At 39.9% G+C, this 23,572-nt stretch overlaps 1 protein-coding gene across 3 annotated transcripts in view; it reads right to left on the bottom strand.

The window, feature by feature from the left end:
- GOSR1 (golgi SNAP receptor complex member 1) overlaps positions 1 to 22,817 on the bottom strand; it is a 32,001-nt gene extending 9,184 nt beyond the window's left edge. Inside the window, exons 1-8 of one of the 3 annotated variants that reach the window (XM_050908977.1) lie at positions 22,783 to 22,817; positions 22,690 to 22,706; positions 22,168 to 22,276; positions 20,337 to 20,424; positions 20,007 to 20,114; positions 18,746 to 18,837; positions 18,478 to 18,552; positions 2,861 to 2,890 (exon numbers count right to left, since the gene is read on the bottom strand). In XM_050908977.1, the coding sequence (XP_050764934.1) occupies positions 2,861 to 2,890; positions 18,478 to 18,552; positions 18,746 to 18,837; positions 20,007 to 20,114; positions 20,337 to 20,424; positions 22,168 to 22,276; positions 22,690 to 22,706; positions 22,783 to 22,817 (554 nt within the window). Of the gene's footprint in view, positions 1 to 2,860; positions 2,891 to 18,477; positions 18,553 to 18,745; positions 18,838 to 20,006; positions 20,115 to 20,336; positions 20,425 to 22,161; positions 22,277 to 22,689; positions 22,707 to 22,782 lie in introns of all 3 variants that reach the window. The other 2 variants (XM_050908976.1, XM_050908978.1) reach the window with 2 other exon arrangements.
- Positions 22,818 to 23,572: the final 755 nt, after the last annotated feature.

Raw genomic sequence — 23,572 nt, 5'->3', positions numbered from 1 at the left:
TTTTTTTTTTTAATTAAATCTATGGGCTTGGTCTGGGTACAGAGTGGAAGTGGAGTAGTCCAATTTGTTAATATACAAACACTGACAAATCAGCCTGAATCAAGGCTCAGAAACAGTATTACAATAAAATCCTAACAATTTGTCACAGTGTACGTGCAAAACTATAAAAAATTCAAACTGAGCCAACCTAAAAATATAAGTTGTTGGAAAACAAGAAATAAATCATCTGCTATTTTGGAAAAGTGATAATGTTTGAAAATGAAAACCCGAGAACACCAAACATATTAAGCAAAATCTATGCTTGTATTTAAATCTGGCCAAGAGAAGTGAACACTGTTCCAAAAGAACTGCAGTACAAAGTATCACATCCCACTCGTTTCTGGAAAGAAATATGCTGCAGTAAGAACCCATGTCACATCATTCATTTTAAAAATTGATTAAAAGTTTAGTACTAACAAAACATCTGGAATGACAGCCCTACTCATCGCTTTAGTTACTGCATCATTTCAGCTTAGGTGCCCGTATATTCTCTTGCATGTATGTTTGCTCCTGTGGAGGAACCGCACACGGGAAGAGTCAGGCTCTGCACTTCTTTGGTCCTCTTCTCTACAGAACGTTAGAGCAAGGGTTTCACAACTCCTGCTAGCTGTAGAGTCGCTGGCAATGGGGTCACCAGTATGCAGCTTGTCAACAAAAGCCTCTGCACGCACAGAAAAATGCTTTCCAGTGTTTAGAATCACTGCTTAATAACAACCCCTAAAAAAAAATTAAGTGATGTCTTGACTTCCTGAATTACACCCAAATAATGAGTAATGAACTACAGCAGATGTAATCCTTGAAGACAGAGCAGTATTAGTAGCCAGAATAAGCTAATTACATCTCACTTTACTCAAGGAATCTGCATTGAAACAGCTTCCCCTGCACAATTCCCTCTTTTACTTGGTTTACAACAGATAAAGCAATTGATCATCAGAAGTTGGGTAAACTTCTGTCTGGTAAAATCACTTAAAATGCAGCAGAGTTTACCACCAATTAATACCATATCTGCATACTTGCAATTACTGGGGATGACAAGAAAAAGAGTAAAACAAAAAATTTACCCTGGTTTCAACAGGGTCAGTATTGAATTAAGATGATATAAATGAAATTACATTTCCTGCTTAATGTAGTTACTAAACAAGCTCTTTTTCTACAAAAAGAAATGTAGAACTTTTTTGGCAACAACTACAACAAGAAGTTCATTTACTACAGATAATAAATGGTGCAACAAGGAGTGCTAAAATCCAGCCTCTTAAAAAATCAAAGTTCATTTATTAACAGAAGGAATGCTTTCAGTAAACAGCACCAAGGAGCTTTGAACCAAGCCGTGCGGTAGGGACTACTGCATGAGCAGCAGTCACTGTGGAGACAGTCAATTTGTAGTTGACCACAGGACTGCAGCTCACGCAAATGAAACTCAAAGCAGTTTTAAACCAGCCAGGACGCCTACTGATGACACCATGGAGCTTCTGAGTAGGCTCAAAACTGATGGAGGAACCTGGGTGAGTATTCAGGTAGCTGCCCTGTTCTGAGCTCCAGTTTGCCACGGCTACATTCCCTTGCACAGGTAAATCGACACGGAGGTACACACACACACACACACACACACGCTCTCAGCTTCTCTGATGACACATAATCAAGAGGCTAGGTGAAGAGCTCAAATGATAAAACATGAGTCATTTTGTAGGATATTAAGCTTAATAAATCACCGTATGCTGTTTAATGCTCTAGTTACTGGAGTGGCAGCAAATAAGAGATTCAACAAATGTTGAGCATTTTTACGAGACAGAAAAGTAGGGCTCCAAGCATGGCAATAAAGGAGAGGATTTTTAATCAGGAAAGGACTAGAACCCAAAGTAAAACAAATATTCACAATAACTGTGCTAAGTTTGGCAAATACCTTTATGATGCTGTGGTGAGATTATATCCACATTTTCAGACATTATTGTACTGACCATTTCTGGTTCATCACTGCACATTAATGTGGTTTAACACATTCTTCCACCATGTTAATTATACTGAGCCCACTGTGTGTACTCAGGCTAGCCAGCCCTTAATGGACATAGAGCCTTGCTGCACCTCTAATTACTCTTCTTGATCACTTATGCCAGTACATGCATTATCTGAAAGCATATCTTGCTTGCTTTCTTTTTTTTTTTTTAAAACAATAATCTAAAATTTAAAACCATTAAGTTGGGCACTCTGAATTATTGGTTTGCAAAATCCCAGAGTTCAATGGAAGATTGGGAAGGGCACAGATGATAAAAGTAATTTATGATGCTACGGTTCTAAAATTTCCAGATCAGTTAGAGAAGGTATCACTCAAGTATTCAAACCACGTAAAAAACCCAAAAGATAAATAACTATACAACAGCAATAACCTCTCAAGCCCTTATGGTAAAAGCCCTTACCTATATCAGCTGCACACTAGGGTGCTGAATACATTGAAGGATTACAGAAAATCATGTTGTAGAAAAGTGTCACTGTGAGAAGAAACAGCTTGACTACTGGAATAGCCCTCAACAGCTCAACCTGAGATTCACTCTGCTCGATCATTCCCTTTGTTTTCGTAGGGGCTATTCACCTTTGAACAGAAATGCAAATTTTCTAAACTAGGATGAATAAAATATTTAAGCAACACCATTATGTCATCATTGAATAGGAAAAAACCCCCAACCCACCACCACTTCATTGTAATACTGCCTATGAGTTGTAAACAATACAGTTATTGTATAAATAAAATGACTGATATCTTTAGACACAATTCAATGTAAATGCTGATTGTACAGAAAAGAATGAAAATTAGTAAGTTCATTCCTACCTTATTGTTTCTTCTATCAGTCGATCTGAGCTGAAAGCCAAATGAAAAAAAAATGAAGTTAAAAAAAAGTAACAAGCACTAAGTATTATTTTAGATTATTAAATCAATGAACACCATAATACAAACCTTAACAAATTTGCCCTTAGAATGCCTTATTTCAGGATGTTGTCACTTTTTGCTACTACATAGATTTGGTATATATAATGAGAGTCTTTGGAGAAGATGCATGTAGTGTCCTCTGGAGCAGCATTTCCTAACTGTATGCAGGAGCAGATGCTCAGGAGAACACATAAAGCACTGAGAAGACAGAAAAAGGGGAATGGGCTCCAGGATTCATGACTGACTAATGTTAACTGAGCCTGATGTGTACCAGGCGCCCAGGACAGTCTGGAAAGGAGTACTAGCGAAGGAAGTACCTAATTTTATTGCTTTTTAATCCTGGTCATTCCCACCCACCCCTTCAAAAAACGTAATTAATAAAAGCTGAGACTTGGTTCCAGGTAATAACATCTCAACACACTGCTTCAGAGCTAGTTTACCAAACACTGTTTTATGGGGGTTAACGAGGCAAGTTCTTTCTACAGTAATACCAGTTGGATGAGAATTAAGCGATGCTTATGGGGAACAGAATACACACCATCTGTAAGAGAAAGACCTTGATAACACATGCCCCTTCCCCCTTGCTGCCACAGATTAACTGAGTTTCTATGTAGCATCGCTGGGAAAAAGACAACCTAAAATACAGCACCACAGAGAGAACATTTCATTTAGAAAACAAATGTGTGAGATTAAGATGACAAAATCCTCAGAAGACTTGAGCAATTTCTCTTTTTCTGTACTCAACTTCTTATAGACAGGTTTTTAATCACTGTTTTACAGCCAATTATGAAATCCCAGAAAAACATATCTTTTTACAGCAATCAATATCTCAAATGTAACACTGACACAGAATAGGTGACGGCATCCCCGCTTCCCATATTGCAGAAACAATGATGTATCCCTACAATTGCTCCATTTACCCCACAGATTTACGCAAACTCTTGTAGAATAACTGAAAAAAAAAAAGTGAGTTTGCAGTTTAAGAAGGAAATCAATCTGACAGAAAGAAGTTTTACATTGTACTGGATATTGCTTCTAGTATTAAAGCAGAATTTATTGCTGCCAAACTAAACAGGATTAAAAGACACTGAAAGGGCATGACCATCTTCCATCCTCCTTGTTCCAAGTGTTTCGCCACCTCAGGAAGGGAAGGTATCAACAGCCTCCGGCGCAGCACTGTTCTGCCTCTGACTCAGCCAGAGCTGCCCGATTTGGAACTTTTCTTCTACCCACAGAAATTCTGGAGATCCCCCCACACCTCCAGCTGGAGGCACGGCGAAGGAGCACGTTGTGCAGCGCGCGCGTGTGTGTAAACTGCTCGGGGGGGGCAGATGCTAACAGAATGTCCTTATTTGTCTGTGAAGAGGAGTGAAAACATGAAGGTTGCTATTTCAGTCTAGTCCATGGCTTGAAATATGGAGACAGCACACAGAGCACTAAAAATATTTTGCCCGATTTTAAGTTGAGAGGGACTCAACTGGGGCATCAAACACTGAAAACACTGGAACTGGAACACTTCTTTCTGCTCCCAAAACAAAGCCACACTCCAAAGATGCACATCAGTTGCAAGTACATCTGTTTAATCAAATAAAACCATTTTCATTCATTGTGTGGTATTTATTACCACTGGCACAGAGAAGTAAAACACCATAGTTATGTACACAAAATGATGTAAGCAGTCTCAAGTCTCACAGCATCTGGTAATGTCCCCAAGGCAAGCAGAACAGAAAAGCGATGCATTAAAGACTACTTTAATCACCGATTCTCAAAGATACAAAATTCAACTGAGAATGTGGCTTTCATACATTGATAGTCTCTAACAGACAAGTGTATTATGTGGGCAGTGCATAATAAAAATAAACTGCAAAAACATCAGAAAACAGTCTGAAAAGCAAGAATGGTGCACAAGTATGCACCATTTTTAAAAAGGTTTGACTTTTTTTTTTTTTTTAAACTTATTAACAACAAAAAGATATCAGGAGCCTAGCTGGAAATAAGTTACACTTACAAAAATTCTGTGAACAAAACATTGCTAGAACAGTCCTATTAAAAAAAACCCCTACCCTGGAAAAATCATCACCAGCATTACCAGCTCTTTGTCCATTTAACTGATGAAATTATAGCATTTTCATGTTGATGAACTGAAGATGACAGGAAGTTGAACACATTCAGAGACCTTAAGTGAACTAGGATGTTCTCCAAGGTTTTCAGAGCACAAAAATTAGGCTTGCCAGTTTGCAGCAGAGACACTAACTGCTTTTTATGTTAGAGAAAGCTGTAGTTAGGCAGTTTTATTACTTAATCAGAGACGTAAACACAAAAAGTATTTAAAAACTTCAGATTCTATTATATTATACTGCATTATTTTTTATACATGTATGTATGTATACACACATATAAAAATAAACCCTGGAAATGTAGCTACCTAAAATGATGACAGGTAGAAGTTAATAAAAATGTATAAACCCAGTAATAAACAGTTCTCATTACTACCAAACACAGACATTAGATGCAAATGCCAACACAAGGCATTTAACAGGCATCTGAAGTCACAAGATCAATGTTTCTCAACTTACATGGAGGTCACCCCAACTATTTAAAAGGATGAGATGCATATCATTTTTCTTCAGAATGACTTATGTATAGGTAAGGGCAGACTGAATTAACTCTCAGTCTTAAATAAATAGCTGGGAAGCATACAGATTTACTAAACACAACTTCCAGTGTGTTCTTGCCACCCCAAGAAGCATGATCTTTTGACAGCCCTGAGAGGATTTCCAAGAATGTCTCTACTTGCAAGCCTTCAGCAGGTGAACAAACTCCAGCAGAAAATGGCAATGACATTCACCGAAATTTTGGTAAAGGCAGTGTGAGCAGGAACATTTTATGGTAAAAATCTGTGCATCAGAATCCCTCAGAGTTCTGTTTAGTACTTCCTGCAAAAGTTCAGTTTAAGCACATGCTAGAGGCTTTTCTAAAGGCAATAACATGCACTCATACAGCATCTCTTAGAAGTCTTTCGAAGTTCTTGGCACATACAGATTGTAACGTTCACTTACAGTGATACCCAAACAGAAGCAAGCAGTTGTTTCATCATTTTACAGTTCATAACCATAGAAAATAACAGTCAGATTTAAGGAAGATCAGGAACACGAAGTACAACAGGGCGCAGAGACCCAAGGGAAGTTTGCAGATCTCATTTCAACTGTTTGACAGAATAAAAAATAACATTGAAAGAGGTAATTTTGCTTAACTTACACATTCAAAACACTACAAAAAGAGGCTCTTTGGGGGAAAAAAAAAAGTCTCTTGACCTTGTTCTTCTGCTTTCCAAGCAAAGACAACAAATCCAGTGGACATTATTTTATGAACATCCAAGCAAGCAAGCAATGGTTCTGGGCAATATTAATCTGATTTGCCATCTGTTTCAATAAGTTATGCATTTTCACCTGTCGAGACAGATGGCACTTGGACACAGCCATTTAAAAATACTACATGAAAGAAAAGTTGAAATATGCTGAGGCAATCACCTACTGTAAGAAATGGCACAAATCCAACAGTAGCAGTCATGCATATGAAATAATCAGGCCTCTGTGCAACTGCTGTCTTCAGAAAAGACTGTGCAGTTTGTCATTTAAATATGCAGACAGGTAAATTAATCCAAAGGAACAATTAAGTGAAATATGCCTCTAGGACAGAAAAGAAGCCTGCCCATCACATCAAGCTTTTACAACTAAAGAAAGCATTTTACGTTCTTTGGTTTTTTAAAGCAAATCTCTATGCCAGTAGTTAAAATTCAGTAATACAGATGATTACTTAGGTGAGGACTGGGCTTCTCCCATAGGCATAGATTTTGCTGCTGACTTATTAGCTAGATACCCAATACAAGCACTTGTCAGAGAAACAAGATACAGCAGTAAGACTCATCTGCACACAACTCATTTCACAACGCACTTTAAACCCTTCAGACAAAATTAAGGGCAATATTATCACAAAGAATAATTTAAAAGGATTAGGGAAAAACCCAGTAGAATAAACTAATATACCACTTGATAACTATTTTCTTACTTTCATAAAGAATAATTACAGAAATAATAATTTTACTTTGTTCTTTCTCTAACTGCAAGATCAATCACTAGTCTCAGCTCTCTCAAACTGCCTGCAATAAATCTTTCGTATTTTCACAGTCCTGGATCACCAGGCAACAGGGAGCTTCCAAGAATGCAAATACTGCAAAACATACTTGATACTCTGATACAAATATACAGATTATGATGAAGCAAATCAGACTTATACAGTCAGTTATTTCCATCATAATAATCATTCCTAACTCAAAAGTGAAAGAAACACTGTGCACACACATAAAAAAACCCCAGCTCCAACTCATGTTTTCAGCTTGCCATCAACGTACCTGATCATCTAAAAAATTCAGAAGATCATTAAGCTCTTTAAAAACTTAAGTAGAAGAATGTAAAGCAGAACACTTTTTTTCTTCCTGTGATAACAAACAGATTTTATAAGACTTGTCTCAAGCTTGATTCAATTTTGTGTCAAAGAAAGAGTGAATTCCACTGGAGCTGCTTAGCTTAGCTAGTTTGGACAGTCTCCTACAGTTGCTACTGAAGACAAAAATTGGTGTAGAAGCCTATTCATTGACTGAGACTCGACACAAGAGTGTGGAGAGACAAACATACCTAGGATACACACACCCAAAGAGAGAAAATTTGTACTAAAGGACTGTGTAGACGCCACAAAATTTGCTCCTGCGTTTTTATCGAAGAGCAGAAGTAGCACCTGCTATGAATGCACAGCATGCAACAGCACAGGGAGGAAAAAGAATGTATTTGACTACAAAGCATATATCTTACATTTCCAGCATGAGAAGAGCTAGCTGGCCAAAAAACAAAGACGTGAGGCAAAACGGGCATTTTCAGGGATGAACAGTTTGCCCACAGAAACCATTCTGAAAGCAGAGAAAGGTTCAAATACCAACGCAAACTGCTATCTTTTGTGGGTTCCCTTTATATGTTAATTAAAGCATAAATCTGGATGCTAAAGAGATGCAATGTTTTCAAGCTTTCTGTTGCAGTACGCAAAATGAAATAAGAGCCTACAACAATCAAACATAAAAACCAGCACAAACATGAGCATTAAGTCAATGTATAGATTTGCTCCAAAGGAACAGTATGTTATTAACAACATCACACCTACAAACTGCAAACACGTAAGCAAGCTTATTTCTGCAGATCATTGTATTGGGGAGTCTGACACTCAGTAATCACTTTCAGTACGAATGAGGAATAGTTCAAAAATCAGAAAAGAAAAAAAGCACAATAGCACAACATCACATTGCTTTTAATCAATGCAAGCAATTTGTTAAATCTAGAATGAAAGGCACTGGAACACAATCCATTGCTCTAGGCAGGAGTTAACCAACATTATTTGGTGTTGAATTTCTTTCCAGATGGTTCACATGTACGTTGTATATGAGAAAATAACATGCAAAAGGCATGCTTTTCACTGCAGGGAAGAATCTGCCAAAGGATTTCCAGGAAAATAAACTGGTGAAACCTACTCCCTCCAACCTGCAATCCTGACACAAAATTCACTAAAAATTGGACTCCTAACTACATCACTAAGTAAATATCTTGACAGCGTATCAATTCCATCAATTTGGACTTAAGATAAACGCTAAGTACTTTCTTTGCAGCTGTCTAACATCTGTAAACATGTCTACATATGCACCATAACCAATGAAAAGATTAGTTGTTCTAACTCAGTTTAAAGAACAATTTAACGGATACAAGCAAATACCAAGGGATGCTCTCCCTTTGCAGGGAGATCCCTGAACGCAGGGATCCACCTTCACAGGTCTGAGAACACCAACAGGTTGTTTCTCCTGGATTTCCAAAGGGTACAGTCTGCACCACCACTGAACTCCATGGACTTCTCTGGGAATTATCAACAGAGTGAAAGAAATGTTTCTGCAAAAAGAGGAGTTAGCCAAGAAAGCTCTTTGGCACATAGAAAGACTACTGGGGAGAGTGCCTGATGTTTGAGAGTCCCAAGAGGGTGAGCAACAGCAATACTTCTTCCTTTAAAGCAAATCTATAAGGAAGTAAGAGCCTTCTCAATAATCTGCAGTATACAGTTTACCCAAAGAACGCAGTTAAAAACTTAAAATGAAAACAGCTCCTCTCGTCTAAATGAAGTGCGGCAGCTGGTTGCCTATTAGTAAGCATAAAACCAATGCCAGGATGGCACCAACAGCCACATAATGAGGTTTCCAGAGGCTCTCTATTCATGGTTGTGAAAGTTCCTGGATAGATTGACCCTCCCATATAATTGCTCCATATTACCCATAGGAACAAAGTTAAATGAACTGAGAAGGGCAGGCCTTACTGTAAGTCATTATCAGTAACCACAACTGTCAGAACAATTCCAGTAACTTACTAATGGACTATATCGGCATTTCCTCAAATTTTACATGCTGCATGCAGAACTAGCATTCAGTGGGAGTGCTGTTTTCATTATTTCCTCTGGTTTAAAAAATATAATTTAGATTATACCTTTAACTAAAGGGAAAAACTCAAAACCAAGCAACACAGCCTTCGATATCGAACACTGATCTGACAAAAAATGAGCTCTACCAAGATAACCTGTCATTACTGATTTGTTGGGCGCACACAGACAAGATAGATGCACAACTTACAAGAAACACAAGCTGTTTATAATCTGTACTGTAACAAAAAATATTGTGCCACTTTTCTAGCTCAGTGGTTTTTGACTAAAGCTAGACAAAGCTAAAAAAATTGCTCTACTACTCACACACTCCTAAGTAACCAAGAGAAGAGAACACAAGGGGGAATGTCTTCCAGAAGAGCCCCATCATATAAACAACTTTGTAATAAATATCTTTTTAATTTCCAGTGAAGCTAACACAGAAATGAAGTGAGACTTATCCCTAGGATGACAACCCAATTTTAATTTAGTGCGAAACCCTAAAATACACGTTGATAGAAATGTATTCTGCTTCCTAACTGCATTTTCACCTGCTGTGGTTTTGAGGGTTTGTTTGGTAGATGTAGAAAGCTGTATGGCTTTCATCCAGGACTTGGCCAAAGTACCTAATGTTACAACTATCTACCTGCCTGTTTATTAAGCTTCAGAAAATGATAAAACTTCTTAAAACTGCATAGTTAACTATACAAATATAATGAACACCTGTGGTTCAAAATTTAAAGTGCATAGTACATTTAAACAATCTACAATCCAAATTCAGGATGCAACTCATTAACGGCTGAAGATCGCAACATTTTTCTTCCGACCCAATTTCACTGTGTTCTTAGGCTTGCCTTTTTATCTAAGACTGAACAAGATGCATTCTTCCAGAAGTGTGACTATACTCAATATAAACAAGTCTCTCGAGTGAGAGGAAAGCATTCTGCATCTTTCACTTGACAACAGAACTAAGGTCCTTGAAAAGTTCTAAGCAAAATTGTATTATCAGGCTAATAGGCATGCTTTAGTGGGAATTTGGATCTAGTTCTGCTTACCATCATGGATTTGATAGAAAGTATGTATCCTCAGCAGATGGGAGCTGATGCTTTTTATCACATCACTGGTAAAGCAACAGACTAAGATATCTGCATAGCCTACCATTCAGCGCCCAAGAATGATGAGAACCTCATTCTGATGCATTAGTACAGAGGTTCAAATTAAAGAAACTCAAGAACGACATTTATACAGTAACGTGATAACTTTCCAGAAGTACACTCTGTATTTGAGAAAAATGGAAATAACCGCTATTTAACATATCCATACATATCAAATGAAATTCAACAGCTTGTTTTTACTGGAGGTTCCAATAGCAAATAATGAGCAAGCACTTCTGGCCTTAAAGAATAATCAAGTACACAGCCACACTGACAAAAAAAATGACATGCCACATTAGAATAATAAGTGATTCTCAGATTCCACAAAAGAAATTCTATAAAACTCCACAGTTGTTGATGCTGTTCAAAAGATGCACCTACTTTTCAGAACCAACCCGTGTAAGAAGGATTTCAGTACTTGTCAAAGTCCTAATTTCAATACAGACCTTGGGGGGCGGGGGAAAGCTGTCCTAGTTAAGAAACAGTGTTGAAAGGAAAGCTAAAAACAAATAAAACATGCATCACTGACTTGTTTATTTCTGAAATGAGCAAGAAACTTCAGAAGCAAACATAGAGCTCTGAAGTTTGAAGTGTGGTTTTATATCCCTCCCTCTCCCCAAATCAAGGGCACAGTGTTGTTTCTAAGGCAAAGCCCAGAACTGAGAACCAGAGCCGAGTTTTAGTCCCAACCACCCTTTTTTCATGATATATTCAGGTAATCTTTCACACTGTGTTGTGGGGGTTTGTTCTTTAGTTTCTGCAGACATTCATAAAGACCTCGGATAGTTTCTGTAGCCTCTTTCCTGGGAGTACATGGAAGTTCCTGCATAAACCTTCACATTTTATACAGACAGAGAAAAAGCAAACACTGAGTTTGAGGTTCTTAATGCTATCACCTGTGTGACTGCAGCCTTTGTCACCTGGATAATTCAGTTTTGTACTGGAAGTTACAAAGGAATTCCCCAAACTAGGTTTTGTGCATGTGTGTGGTGGGTTCGTTGGTTTTTTTGTTTGGCGTGTTCTCCCCCCGCTCCCTCCCTTCTTCAGATATCATTCATTTTAGACATATTGAGGTATAAAAATATCACAACAGTCATCAATGTCAGGGAAATTATTGATTACAGTATTTTTTAAAGCAATCTAACTATAAAGAAAGCATGCAAATAAACCTTGTGAGACGAATATAATCTTTGGTTTAGCATTTTGGGGTAGGTTTGGTTTTTCTAAGTCCTAAATACAGCACAGGAAGATGAAAAGCACTAGTTGATTTTACTCTAATGAAGCTCAAGCTATTTTTAGAGGGAAAACCTCTTTTAAATCCTGAAGTGCTTGGCTGATTTTCACGTTCTTTTATTAAGCTATTTATAAATAATAACAATACCCAGGAGAGCATCGTCCTTCATTGCCTGCAAGCTTTGAATCTCCCCAAATTCTCATTAAACTACTTCAATAACTTGCTCATACAGTCATATAATTACAGTCACATAATAAGCAGTGAAGGTTCTTTTTTTCCAGAAGACATGAACTGTCTCCCTCATTGAGCAGTATTTACTATTAAAATAAGAAAACAGATAAGTTGTGCTCAGTCTGGTGTTGAGTTAAGTAGATGATATGCCCAAGTCTCGTATTCAGTCTGGGACTGTTACAGGGGAAGCCAATCCAGCCACTTAGGAAGTGGCCTTGTGTCATTCTGCCATGAATCTTCAAGAGACAGAGGTTCTTCCAGCAGGCTTGGAGATAAAACCCATTCAATCCCATGCAGAGACAAGGCTAAAGGAAGGAATCACTGATGCATAACTGCAATTGAGAAAACTGTAGCAATAGGAGACAGAGCAGAAAGAGAAATAGAATCGTATTTTGAAACAGGATCACAGTACAAGTTGTTGTGCATCTTTAAGTAAGCTTTTGCAATACCAAAAATCCTCCTTTGTTCAAATCCCTTCCTTGAAAACCATTTTATTTGTGCTGCCGCTCAGACACAGCATATAGCCCTGCCCAAAAAGTCTGTGTTACGGATGTTCAATGGTAAGTCAGTCAGTAGGTAATTACCCCAGTCATCCTGACTGGCATGCATCCTGAGGCACTAGCACGCACTTTTAATGCAATAGTTTCTCAAACTTCCTTATTCCAGAAACAAAGAAAACAAGTCAATGGTATTTGGGAAAACAGTGACACACCATTGCCAGAGCTCTTGCAATTAATAGCCAGCAGAAAAACATTTTAACCCAGATTCCTCAGTCTCTCCTTGCACTATATCTTCCAGCTCAATAGACAAAGCACTGCAGCCGTCCATTACTACTGCACAGCAAGTCTGCAGCCAAATTACACCGTATTCGGTGCTTCTTGGCAAACAGTCCAAACCAAGGCCATGGATAGCATGTATTGTCCTTTCATAGCAGATCTGTTTTGTTTTTTCATAACCGCTATAAAACAAAGAAAATTATTCATTATGAAGTGCTGCTTCAGTTAAAATCTGTATTGGAATTAAGAGAACGGAGCGACAAGAACACCACATTCTGCTTTGACATGAACAAAAAACAAGTTTAATTTAGAGGCAAGTTTTGCAATTAAAAAAAAAAAACCCACACCTTATTGGGCCTGACTAAAGTGGAGCTCAGCAGTTCTGAGGCTGCAGAGCAAGCAGCCAGCAGGCACCCAGGGAGGAGGCTCATCACACTCCTCCCTCCCTGCTGCTTCCCCAACCACCTTGGGAAGACAGAAGGAATTAGTGAATTAGCTGTTTTTCCTACAGTCTCTTTCTTTCCAAGAGAAGATGAAGGAGATGCAGTGGCAAACCACGTGTCAGCCAGAGCAGTTACTGCCCAGGCATCTGTGTGTCCTTCCCCTGCAACTGGAGGCGAGGGAGGGGATGGAAGGGGAGACAACAGCAGTTCTTTGGTTTTAATCCAATACTGAAGATCCACTGAAATGCACAGGAACCTCAGCAGCAACAGCACAGTGAATGGAAATCAGGGTGTGTGGAGCAGACAACAGGATAATAAAAGGAAAGGAAATTAAATTAAGGTAGAAAACAGGTAGCTTTTTCCCAAAAGATCAACACACCTGTAATCAAAAACCCAGTAAGGTGTCTCTGCATCTCATTAAGCTGACTCCTCTGTGCAAATTGGTACTGAAGTGAAAATTTGTAAGCAACATCAATATTCAAAGGAAAAACAGTCAACAAGTCACTCCCTCTATTAAGATCTGGGCTGTATTATGAACAAAGTTTGAAAGCAGTTTCCCGGTGATTATTCTCTACTGAATGTGGCCGTTTCTGCCCAAACAACAACAGGAAATTTGAAATAGTTCTGCTGAAAAATGAAATGCAATAATAATAGTAATAAAAATATTTAGTACTCCAGGGTACTTCACATATATGAAGTACTGCACAAACATTCGTTTATCCTAATAATCTCCATGAATCAGGTATGTATTATTAATAGCACCATTACGCAACTGCTGCAGATTCCCGTTATTTCTTTTGCTCACTTCTCTTATTTCTCTTTTCTCTTTCACATGCAGAACACATCCCTCTGATTTGTTTGCTCTCCTCCTTTTCTCCTTCAAAGTTTCTCATGCACCTACTCTGGCACCCTCTGTTCCCAGTGCTAAACTTTTTAAGGCACACAGGGGGGTTTGATGTCCTTAGCTAGCCTGAGCACTTTCAGCAGGTTCATCTCATCTACCTGCATCACTTACACCTGATACTCTAAGCTGAAAATTTTTTTACTGGATAGACTGATAGCCTGCATAGCAACACTCACCAGAAACATGCAGTCATCCAACAACAATTAAAAACACAGCTAATGATATCTGCACCAGCACAAGCACCTGCTTCACCACCAGCCACTTTTTTTGGAAAAGGACAAATGTCTAATTTTTGAGCACTGGAGCTGAGTAATAAAGCAGTAGTCCTACAGTGGCCCTACAACAACAGAACAAACCTACTACAGCAAATGCTGGTGACCACTAAGGGGTCTAGTTTTCATCTAGTTTTACAAGAAATTCATCATAGGTAATAAAATCTGTAATTTCTATCTAAACCTTGGAAGCCTTCATCAATTTTTACGCAAATTCATCAGTATCACCTGATATGATATCATTCACATACAGGACAAGTACTAGCACAAGGGAAATTTTCACTCGCATACACACGCAATATTGCAAATTTAATCAAACACATTAGTCCCTTCTTTGCTGACTTAGACTATAACTCATCAATAACTGCAGAATTTCTCAAGGCAAACACTAAGTTGACAGGACTCTCCTCTGAGGCAGCACTTTTCAGAGCAGTTTTTAAAATGCTAAGCTAGATCTATTCATCAAATTGTTTTCTTTAGATGGAAAACAGTATTACAAGAAAAAGGATGACTTGTTTACCTCCCTGGCCAAAAGTATACAAGCAGAAAAGATCAGAAAATCACCTTTACTGAATGGCACAGACCCGAGAAAACAAGCATTCAAAAATCAACTGCAAACGTGACTGCGCTAGATTTGGTATTTCTTTTAGCATCTGACAAGCCAAAAGATCTGAGGTATTAGGTAAAAGTATTAACAGGGCATCAATATTTGACAAGACCTGTCTTCCAGCCTCATTTTAATTAGCAGGTGTTAACATTTTTATTAAAAAATTTAGGCATTATTGTTTTTCTCTCCCGAGGTAGGTGAAACTATCCTTAAATTGCCTCCCACTTACAGTCAATAAAATTTCTAGACGAATCTCCTTTCCCAATAAAACTGAAAATCAGCTGATTTATAAAATGAATTAAACCCAGCAGTGAAGCTTTCAGTCAAAGAGAGAAGAACACGATACGCTTTCTCTAACCCTCCCAGAACTGGGGGGCGGCAGCGCAGAGCCCTGCATGCCCCCAGCCTGAGGGCTGCCCCGGCAGCCGCCGGCAGCACTGTGATCCTAACGTGAAAGTGCACAGCACCCTCGTGCCAGCAGCACTGACGCAGCACCGGCCCCACCCAGGGAAAGTGAATCCAAATGGATGCACAATCCTCACAACTTAATGGACAGCAGGTTTATGTATCACGGGCGTAGCAAGGGTTTGCACAGCGCTTCAGCTGTTGTAATTCCCTTGGTGCTTAGTATACGTTGGATCCTTTTATTCATCAACATTTTGTACTCACAGATTTTTTATTTCCCTTCCTTTTTTACAATTATCTACACATGTAAAATTAAGACAGATTCTCCTTCATACGTAAAATTAAGACACGTTCTCCTTCATTCTTCTTCCAGAAGAGATGACGTTCAAAATGTGACAGAAAAACAACAAGGCAGATTTAGGCAAAAAGCAGAGGTTCAGCTTCTCTCCAAAGTCCCTCCCAGAGAAGAGCTTTCTGGCTCTCCTCCTCTTACTCCCAAGTGAGATACCACCACAAACAATACCGCCTAGGGCTGCCAGCATGCTTTTTAAAGAGCATTCACGGAAAACGCCGCCAAGAGTAAACTCAAGTTTCTGCTTATCCTGTCTCACATGGTAGTGCATAAAGAAAAAGGCTGACAGACGAGTCTGGTACTCTGCAGTGGGGTAATAGCTCATATTCTCCACTATCAGATCACGGAATAAATATGTAATAGGTTAAAGTACTTAATGTCATAAATTAAGCAGGGTCAAGACCAAGTGAACGCTCCAATATTTGATACAAATATATCATTCCTGTGGCATTATTCATTACTTTGCAGCATATAATAATACACTTGCAAAGTTTATGTTCCCATCTCCATTTCTCAAGCTCTTTTCATAGGTTTCACAACTTCACTAAAAATACATTTGAATTTTTACTATTGTGTCTTTGTGACAATGTACATATATTCATCACGTAGTTCTATCAATTAGTCTAGCACCGTGATTTACTGCACTGCAAATATTCAGCATCAAGACTCACATAAAGCTTGTCAGCTTATCCTAGGAGCACGTTTGGTGTAATCTGCCAGCTCCTGGTGATTTCTTGGGACCTTTTGCTAGCTTTTACAGCTTTTTGGCATTAATAGCTCATTAACTGCTTTCTCTGAAGACAAATATGTTGAAAGTCTTTAATAATTTCCTCTGCCAGTATCCCCTTCTGAGCTTACTGATTCTCAATTCAAAAGTTTTTAACAGCTTGCAAGCTTTGATTTCTCGCCAAGGTTGTCTTCTGCTTCTACACCAGATTTCTTCATACACCTTACAGTTATCTCCACCTTGCAGTAGTATTCCATGATTAGTTTTGGCCCTGTTTCCTAAAGATCCCCAACTCACACTTATTTCTTGTTTTCTTTTTCTCAGTGTGGTGGGGGTTTTTTTAAGTCTTGACATTTTCCAATAATCACCTAGAAGATGGTTTCACCGTTTCTGAAACTGCCTTATTTAGTTCTATTTTTCACGCTTTTTTATTCTAAAAACATACCGGAGAGTTTAGTATGTTTAAAGAGATCAACGAATGCCAGGCTCAAATTCTGACGACATCTCCCAGATAACGTTTACAAAATGGTTTAAGTTTTCCTCTCTTCATTGTTTCAAACTTTTCAAAATGGTGCACTCAGAGGAATGTCAGTTTCTTAGAAGTATATTTCACAACTCCAGAAATATTTTATTTGTAGCCTTCTTTAACAAAATACCAAATGTATAAAAGTATTTACCACCTCTCTAATAAAAAAACAAAGCAAAACTAAAAACCCCAAACACAACACCTCGAAAGAATCAGGTTTACTCAGATTAACTGACATTGATTCTTCAAAGTACAACATTTCAGGTAACGTTCACCTCCAAAATATTAAGATTGGGTTTTTTTCCTGGAAACTTTACATTTCCTGATCATGCACGTTTAATAATAAATTCAACATAACAAAAGTCGTAATTCAAGCTTTAAATCAATTAACTTCTAAGTTTTAAAGATATTACAGACAATTGAGGATGAAGTGTGGTAAGTCACAATCGAAAAATTTGGTTTTAATTTCCTGTAAAAGCTTTTTGTGCAGTTCTGGCTAGAAGTTTAAGTTATCTTTAAGAAAGCACTTTTAGGAAAGCCACAGGTAATTTTTTTAGTCATTTTTTTAAATGAAAGCCTGCCCTCTTGTGTAAGACTGAGGTTTAGCACGACTACAGTCAAGAACAGAGGCATGAAGATCAGTGCTCCTTCTCGACTATCTAGAAAACATGAACCTTCCAGTGCTCTTCTATCGGAGTGTGCTGCTTTTGCTGAATGGGGAACACACAAAGCAGCTACTCATAATCTAATGCCCTCTCAGCAACAAGAATAAAAAGAAAGTGCTTTCTATTTTGCTTGTTATCTTGGCCAATAAACTAGAGTCAATTTGCAAATATTTAAGTGCACAGGTAATTTTGCAATTAGTCTCTTCCATCACCTTTTGTACACATTCAGTAGAGACAAAAGGAAAAAAAGGTTCTTCTCTGTCTGACTCTGACAAATAAAGAAGAAAGGGAAAAACAGCTAAATCATTGGGACTTTCTGTTTTGTTTTTTAACCCTTATCCCAGTTAGCATGCTATAAAGGCATCTACTTCCTTAACAGAGGAGGCCAAGCATGAAGTCTGAGTCACAAGTGACTTGCAAAAGCCCACTGAAGACAAGATACAGATGTCACTTAGTGTTGACAAGATCCTAAAGTCAAAATCACCGAAAACTACCGTGACTACTGCCTGCTATATGCACTTCACAGTCAACATCAGCAATAAATGTTTATCCAACTACATAAGTAGCAGCACTGTCACAGAATACATAGCGCAAGGCATTCATTGTGGACAGATATATCTACAAATGGACAAAGCTTTCACACATACTTGAAATTAAGTATGTTTCATCCCCCAGAAAAGTTAGGCACCTCCAACATAAATAAATAACAAACACCACCTACTTTCGAAGGTGTTCATGTTCCTTCAGGAATAGTTCCGTTCTTCTGTTATTCACGCCAGACCCACTTTTGTATGATCTAAAACCCAACAACAAAACAAAACAGAATCTTATCACAACCTTAATAAGACTTGTGAATTCAAGTCACTTTTTTCGCTTAATTCAGAGTATAGACGAATAAGCTATGCCAAGCGTTCTCCTACAGGAGGTTTTCCACCTTCTCCCTCCAAGGACAGTCCCATACCATTGCTATAACAAACAATACAACTTACTCGATATCTTTTCGTACTGATCCCAACAGATTCTCCCTTTCTCGTATTGCCAAGAAGTTCGCTTTGGTTTTGTGGAATTCGTGTGTATAGTCCTGTAATAAAACAATTATTCCAAAATTAGGATCCTGAGATCAATTTAACACCACAATATACTCAAGTAAGATGCAACCATCTTTTAAAATGTTAACTGTTCTCTAACACAAGGTGCAAGACCAACTTACGAAATTAACATAAAAAATGCTTGGAAGTTAATGCAAAGTAACTTCAAATGTATTTTTAAAACTCACTGCTCTTACAGTAGTTGCTAACTTTTGATAGCTACAGCTAAAGTCATAGAGGGAAATCCACTATAATTCCTTCTCTCAATTTCATATATCTTCACCTTTCTGATGAATTATCATTTTGTGCTGGAATTTCCCATTACTGGTTGAATCAGAAGCCCTAGTAAAAGCTACTTATTTGGTGTGGTGAGATGTTCTTGGGTTTATTTTGTTAAGTTACACCAGATGAAAAAAAAGTCTTTTCTGAACAGTGAAGACGACTTTTTTTTTTTCTCTTTTTTAATGTTCAAGTTGTAATTTTACATTTGAAAACATTTCAGGGAGCTAATACTTATCGAAAACTAATGCAACTGGCAACTGGTGTCCACCAAAACCATTGTAAACATTCAGCATTATTTTTCATATAAATGCTATGGCTTTTACAAAACACTATGCTTTTCACACTGTGTATTGTACAGACAGAAATCAAACTGTACGTGACCAGCCAAATAAAACATGCATTTTTAACATTACTATGCCGTGAAAGCATCACCAGTTTAAAACATAGTTGATTTATAACACTAATTAGTAGCTTTAGCCATCACGTTTCCTTCAACTCCCTTTAGCAGTTTAGAAGGTTTTACAACCATATTTTCTTAAGTGTGATGTTCCCGCTCATATTGCTATGTGCCAGACCACACAGACAAGATAATTCATTACAGTACCTTTCCCCTTTTGCTACATAAAAGACACCTACGTAAGATGGCATGCTTTACTGTTCTTTCTTAGTTAAGTACTAGTCACCAATATGAGATAAAAAATGCTATTTTTTCAACTCAGAGTTCACCGATTGGGGTGCCTGGAGAGAAGAAAAGTGAGATGGGATCGGTGGCATTTAAATCTTCTGGTAAGACATTCAAGCATGCTGTGAGACCAGCACTGCTAATAATTATTCCAAACAAAGAAACAAAATGAAAGCAAGAAGGACATGTGTTTGTTACCTGCAATATGTCTCTATGGCGCTGTAATGTATGCATCAGTGCAGCATTCAGGGACGGGACTCCTGCACTATTTGTGTATTCTGCCATTTTGTCATTTATTCCAGTAAGCTAGAGGGGAAAAAAAAAAAAAACAAACAACAAAACATGAAGTGGCTTATTCTTGTAAGAAAGTTACAATGCAGCAGTTGAAGGAGCTAGCTCTAATGACAGACGCATACCTTCAGGAATGCTTGTCTAACACCCACACTAGTATTTCCTAACATTCCTCACAGAAACCTGTACTGCAATATTTCCTAGATGCTGAAGTAGAACCACAGTAACTTGAGTCACCTTTCCCAGAAGTTGTTCAATCTCCACAGCCATGGTCTCAAACATTCTGTCCTGGCTTGATCCATTTAAGAGAGGAGTCGTGTCAGAGCTAAGGAAAAAGAGGAGGAGCAGTTACTGAAAAGTACATCATCTTTTCACGAATGTAAGAAATAAGGAAACACTACTGTTAGGTGTTGGGTAGTGGAGCTTGCCAGGTTTCCTAGAGATGAATTAAGCCCAGAAAAAATTACGTTTTCTTAACATACATGCCTTTAACTTTTATCTGAACTAATGACACAGTATCACCTGGGGAAAATATAACCTCTCCTTGGAAGATATGCCTGACACCAAACACTTGTCTACCACCAGCACGTGTCTAGCACCAATGCCCCTTTCTCCCCAACTTTTAAGCTTGATTTATTTATTTATTGGCAGGAGGGAGCACTGCACTATTAGCATGTTACACCAGCTACATAATTACACCTTAATAACACGGTGTTAGGACAACCCACTGACATATTAAGCAGTCAGTGTTCTACAGAGCAATACAAACCACACAATTTATCACAATTACACTTTCAAACAGTACACCTTCCCTATATGCTTTTTATGGTAAACTAAATCCACAATAAAAAGTCATATCTAAGCAACAGAACAGAAGCACAACACAGGGTATGCCAACCTGCAGAAGAATTGCAACTAATACTTTTCAAAGACTACTCATTGCTTTGGTAATCTACCATAACTAAAGTAAGAGAAGTAAGTTTTGCATAGGACAGCAAAAATAACTAAAACAATTAGCTTACATAGCAAGTAACAGCACAGAGCCAGAAACAAGAGAGAGACTAGGACTCTGATTCAAGAGTAACATGATCATTCTTGAGGCGCTCTCAGAGCTTCCAGAACCAAAAATTCATGGAAAGGTTCAAAATTGATTCAATCATCAAATTAATCAAATAAATAAAAATACCAACACACATACATACAGTAGTCACACTCACAACTGATACACAGTGTTGGGACCCACAGTTAATAAGCAAAGAATGGCAGTTTTTAAAGGCTGCGCACAGGGACAGAGAAGTTGATAATTAGCGCTGTGGAACTGCAGGGAAGACCTCAACTCTGGCCCATAAGCGAGAAAGACTTGAAAAGTTTTATCACATTAATTCTTCAGTCAAACATGAATATGCCTAAAGCAAACAAAAACTATTCATATATATACACACATGTATGTATTTATCTGGTTCAAATATACATATAAACATATATATAGCTCTCACTATTACTACTTGTCTTAGGAGAAAACCAGAAAGAAACAGCTACCCCTTCTGAAGAGAGGGCTAGTCCCCTGCGCAACCTTGGACCAGTCAGCTGCTCAGTGCTCCAGTTCTCTTATCGTTAAAACAGGGATTATAAACACCACACCAGCCCATCTGGGAGGTGTAAGGCTAAATTGCCCTAATACTGAAGCCCCTGAAAACCTCCTGCTAGTTTAATACAAGAAAAACTGGAAAAATAAGCCGATGTAGCGAGCATTAAAAAGCCCTACCATGGGTTCGCACACTAACCCCACAGTTACAAACTGAATTTTAAATTCAGCTTCCTCTAGTGACATATATGCTCTCACGATGCACCACTGCAGCCCACACACCTTCCTGACTCACATGCCAATATTGCTCAATATTGCATCAAGACCAACACCAGCATCACAGCATCAAAAAGTGCTGAAACAAGCTTCTTAAGAAGCTAAGCATAAAAGCCACAGGTGGGACTAGCGTTCAGCAAATTATAAACATGAACCAAGTACCACAAGCAGCATTTAAAACATAAAGAAATGGGCTAGTACCTATACCTGTCGCGCCTTCCGTCTCGGGTGCTGCTGTAGCTGGTGCAGAGTTTGCTGAAGGAGACCAGCTTCAGGTCCAGCTCGTTCTCCAGCTGCCTCGCCTGCTTCCTGAGATCTGCACAGGGCAGCCGAGAGCGGGGGAGAAGTCACAAACCCGCACGGTGACCCCAGGCCTTTGGGGAACGCGTTTTCACGAGGTGCTTTCAAGGGGAGCTGGCGCAGACCGCTCGGGAACCCCAGAGAGAGGAACCCCACAGAGAAGGGGGGACCGACAAGGGAGGGGCCCTCACAGATGGAAGAGCACCCCACGCTGAAAGGGGGGGGGGGCACGGCTGAACACCTACAGGCCCTGTGCCACACGACCGGGAGGGGCCGGCGCAGGGTGCCGTCCCCCTCACCGCGGGTCCCGGGGCCTCCCCGCCGCGGAGCTCAGCCGGGCACCAACGCCTCATGGCTGAGGGGCCGACGAGGCCACCGCAACCTCCGGGCGCAGGCGGCGCCGGCCCCCCGGAGGCGGGCAGAGGGAACCCGGCGGCAGTTCCGCCCTGCCCTACCCGGGCTGTGCCCCGGGAGGGCCCCGCGGCGCGCAGCCACCCCGTCCCCGCCGCCCTCAGGCCCCACTCGCCTTCCCAGTAATTGCTGCTCCCCGCCGCCATCTTTGTTGTCCAACGTCAGCCGCAGCCCGGCGAGACCGCGCCGCCGAGAAGGGCGGATCAGAGCGTCTTCCTGGAGGCGCGGCGCCCGACGGGACGGGCGGACCTCCCGCTGCAGCGCCCCCCAGCGGCTGGGCGGCCCCTCGCCCCGGTGGCTCCCGTGCAGCGCCGAGCACCGGGCGGGACGCGCCGGTCCCCGCTCCCGCCCCGGTCGCCCAGCGTCCTCCTTGCAGCCCCGAGCCCCCCCACGGCCCGTTGTAGGAAGAACGAGACAACCCAGGTGGACATCAAAATAGTTTTATACAGATTATTGGATCTCAGTATACAGGTAAAAAAAAAACGGAGGGCCTGGCTGAGGGCAGAGCCAGGCCTCGCCTCACGCCGCCCTGTCCTGCTTCCAGGAAAAGGCGATTCAAGTCCCTTTAAAAATGTACATTTGAAGGCACAGTGCACGGACCGACACGCTCCAGGGACAAGCGCCCGCGGGGGACCAGCTCCTCGCCAGAAGCGACACGGGCGCTCCCGCGGATGGACGGACGGACAGACAGACAGACAGCGAGGGGAGGCCGCTCCTGCCTTCCCAAAACTGGTGACAAACAGCCCCAGCGCTTACTTGCTGCGGCTCCGAGCACGGAGCGAGAGCCCGACACCCCACCTGGTCCTGCTGCGTAGAAAAGTCTCACACGTTTGCAAACCATCTCAAATCCACTCACCTTAAAAGTACGCACCTACTCCAAGCTAATTTGCAAAATGCACTC

Source organism: Gymnogyps californianus, chromosome 20 (assembly GCF_018139145.2).
Source record: "Gymnogyps californianus isolate 813 chromosome 20, ASM1813914v2, whole genome shotgun sequence".
In the NCBI taxonomy this organism is placed as follows: Eukaryota; Metazoa; Chordata; class Aves; order Accipitriformes; family Cathartidae; genus Gymnogyps; species Gymnogyps californianus.
This window is presented reverse-complemented; position numbering and strand designations above follow the sequence as displayed.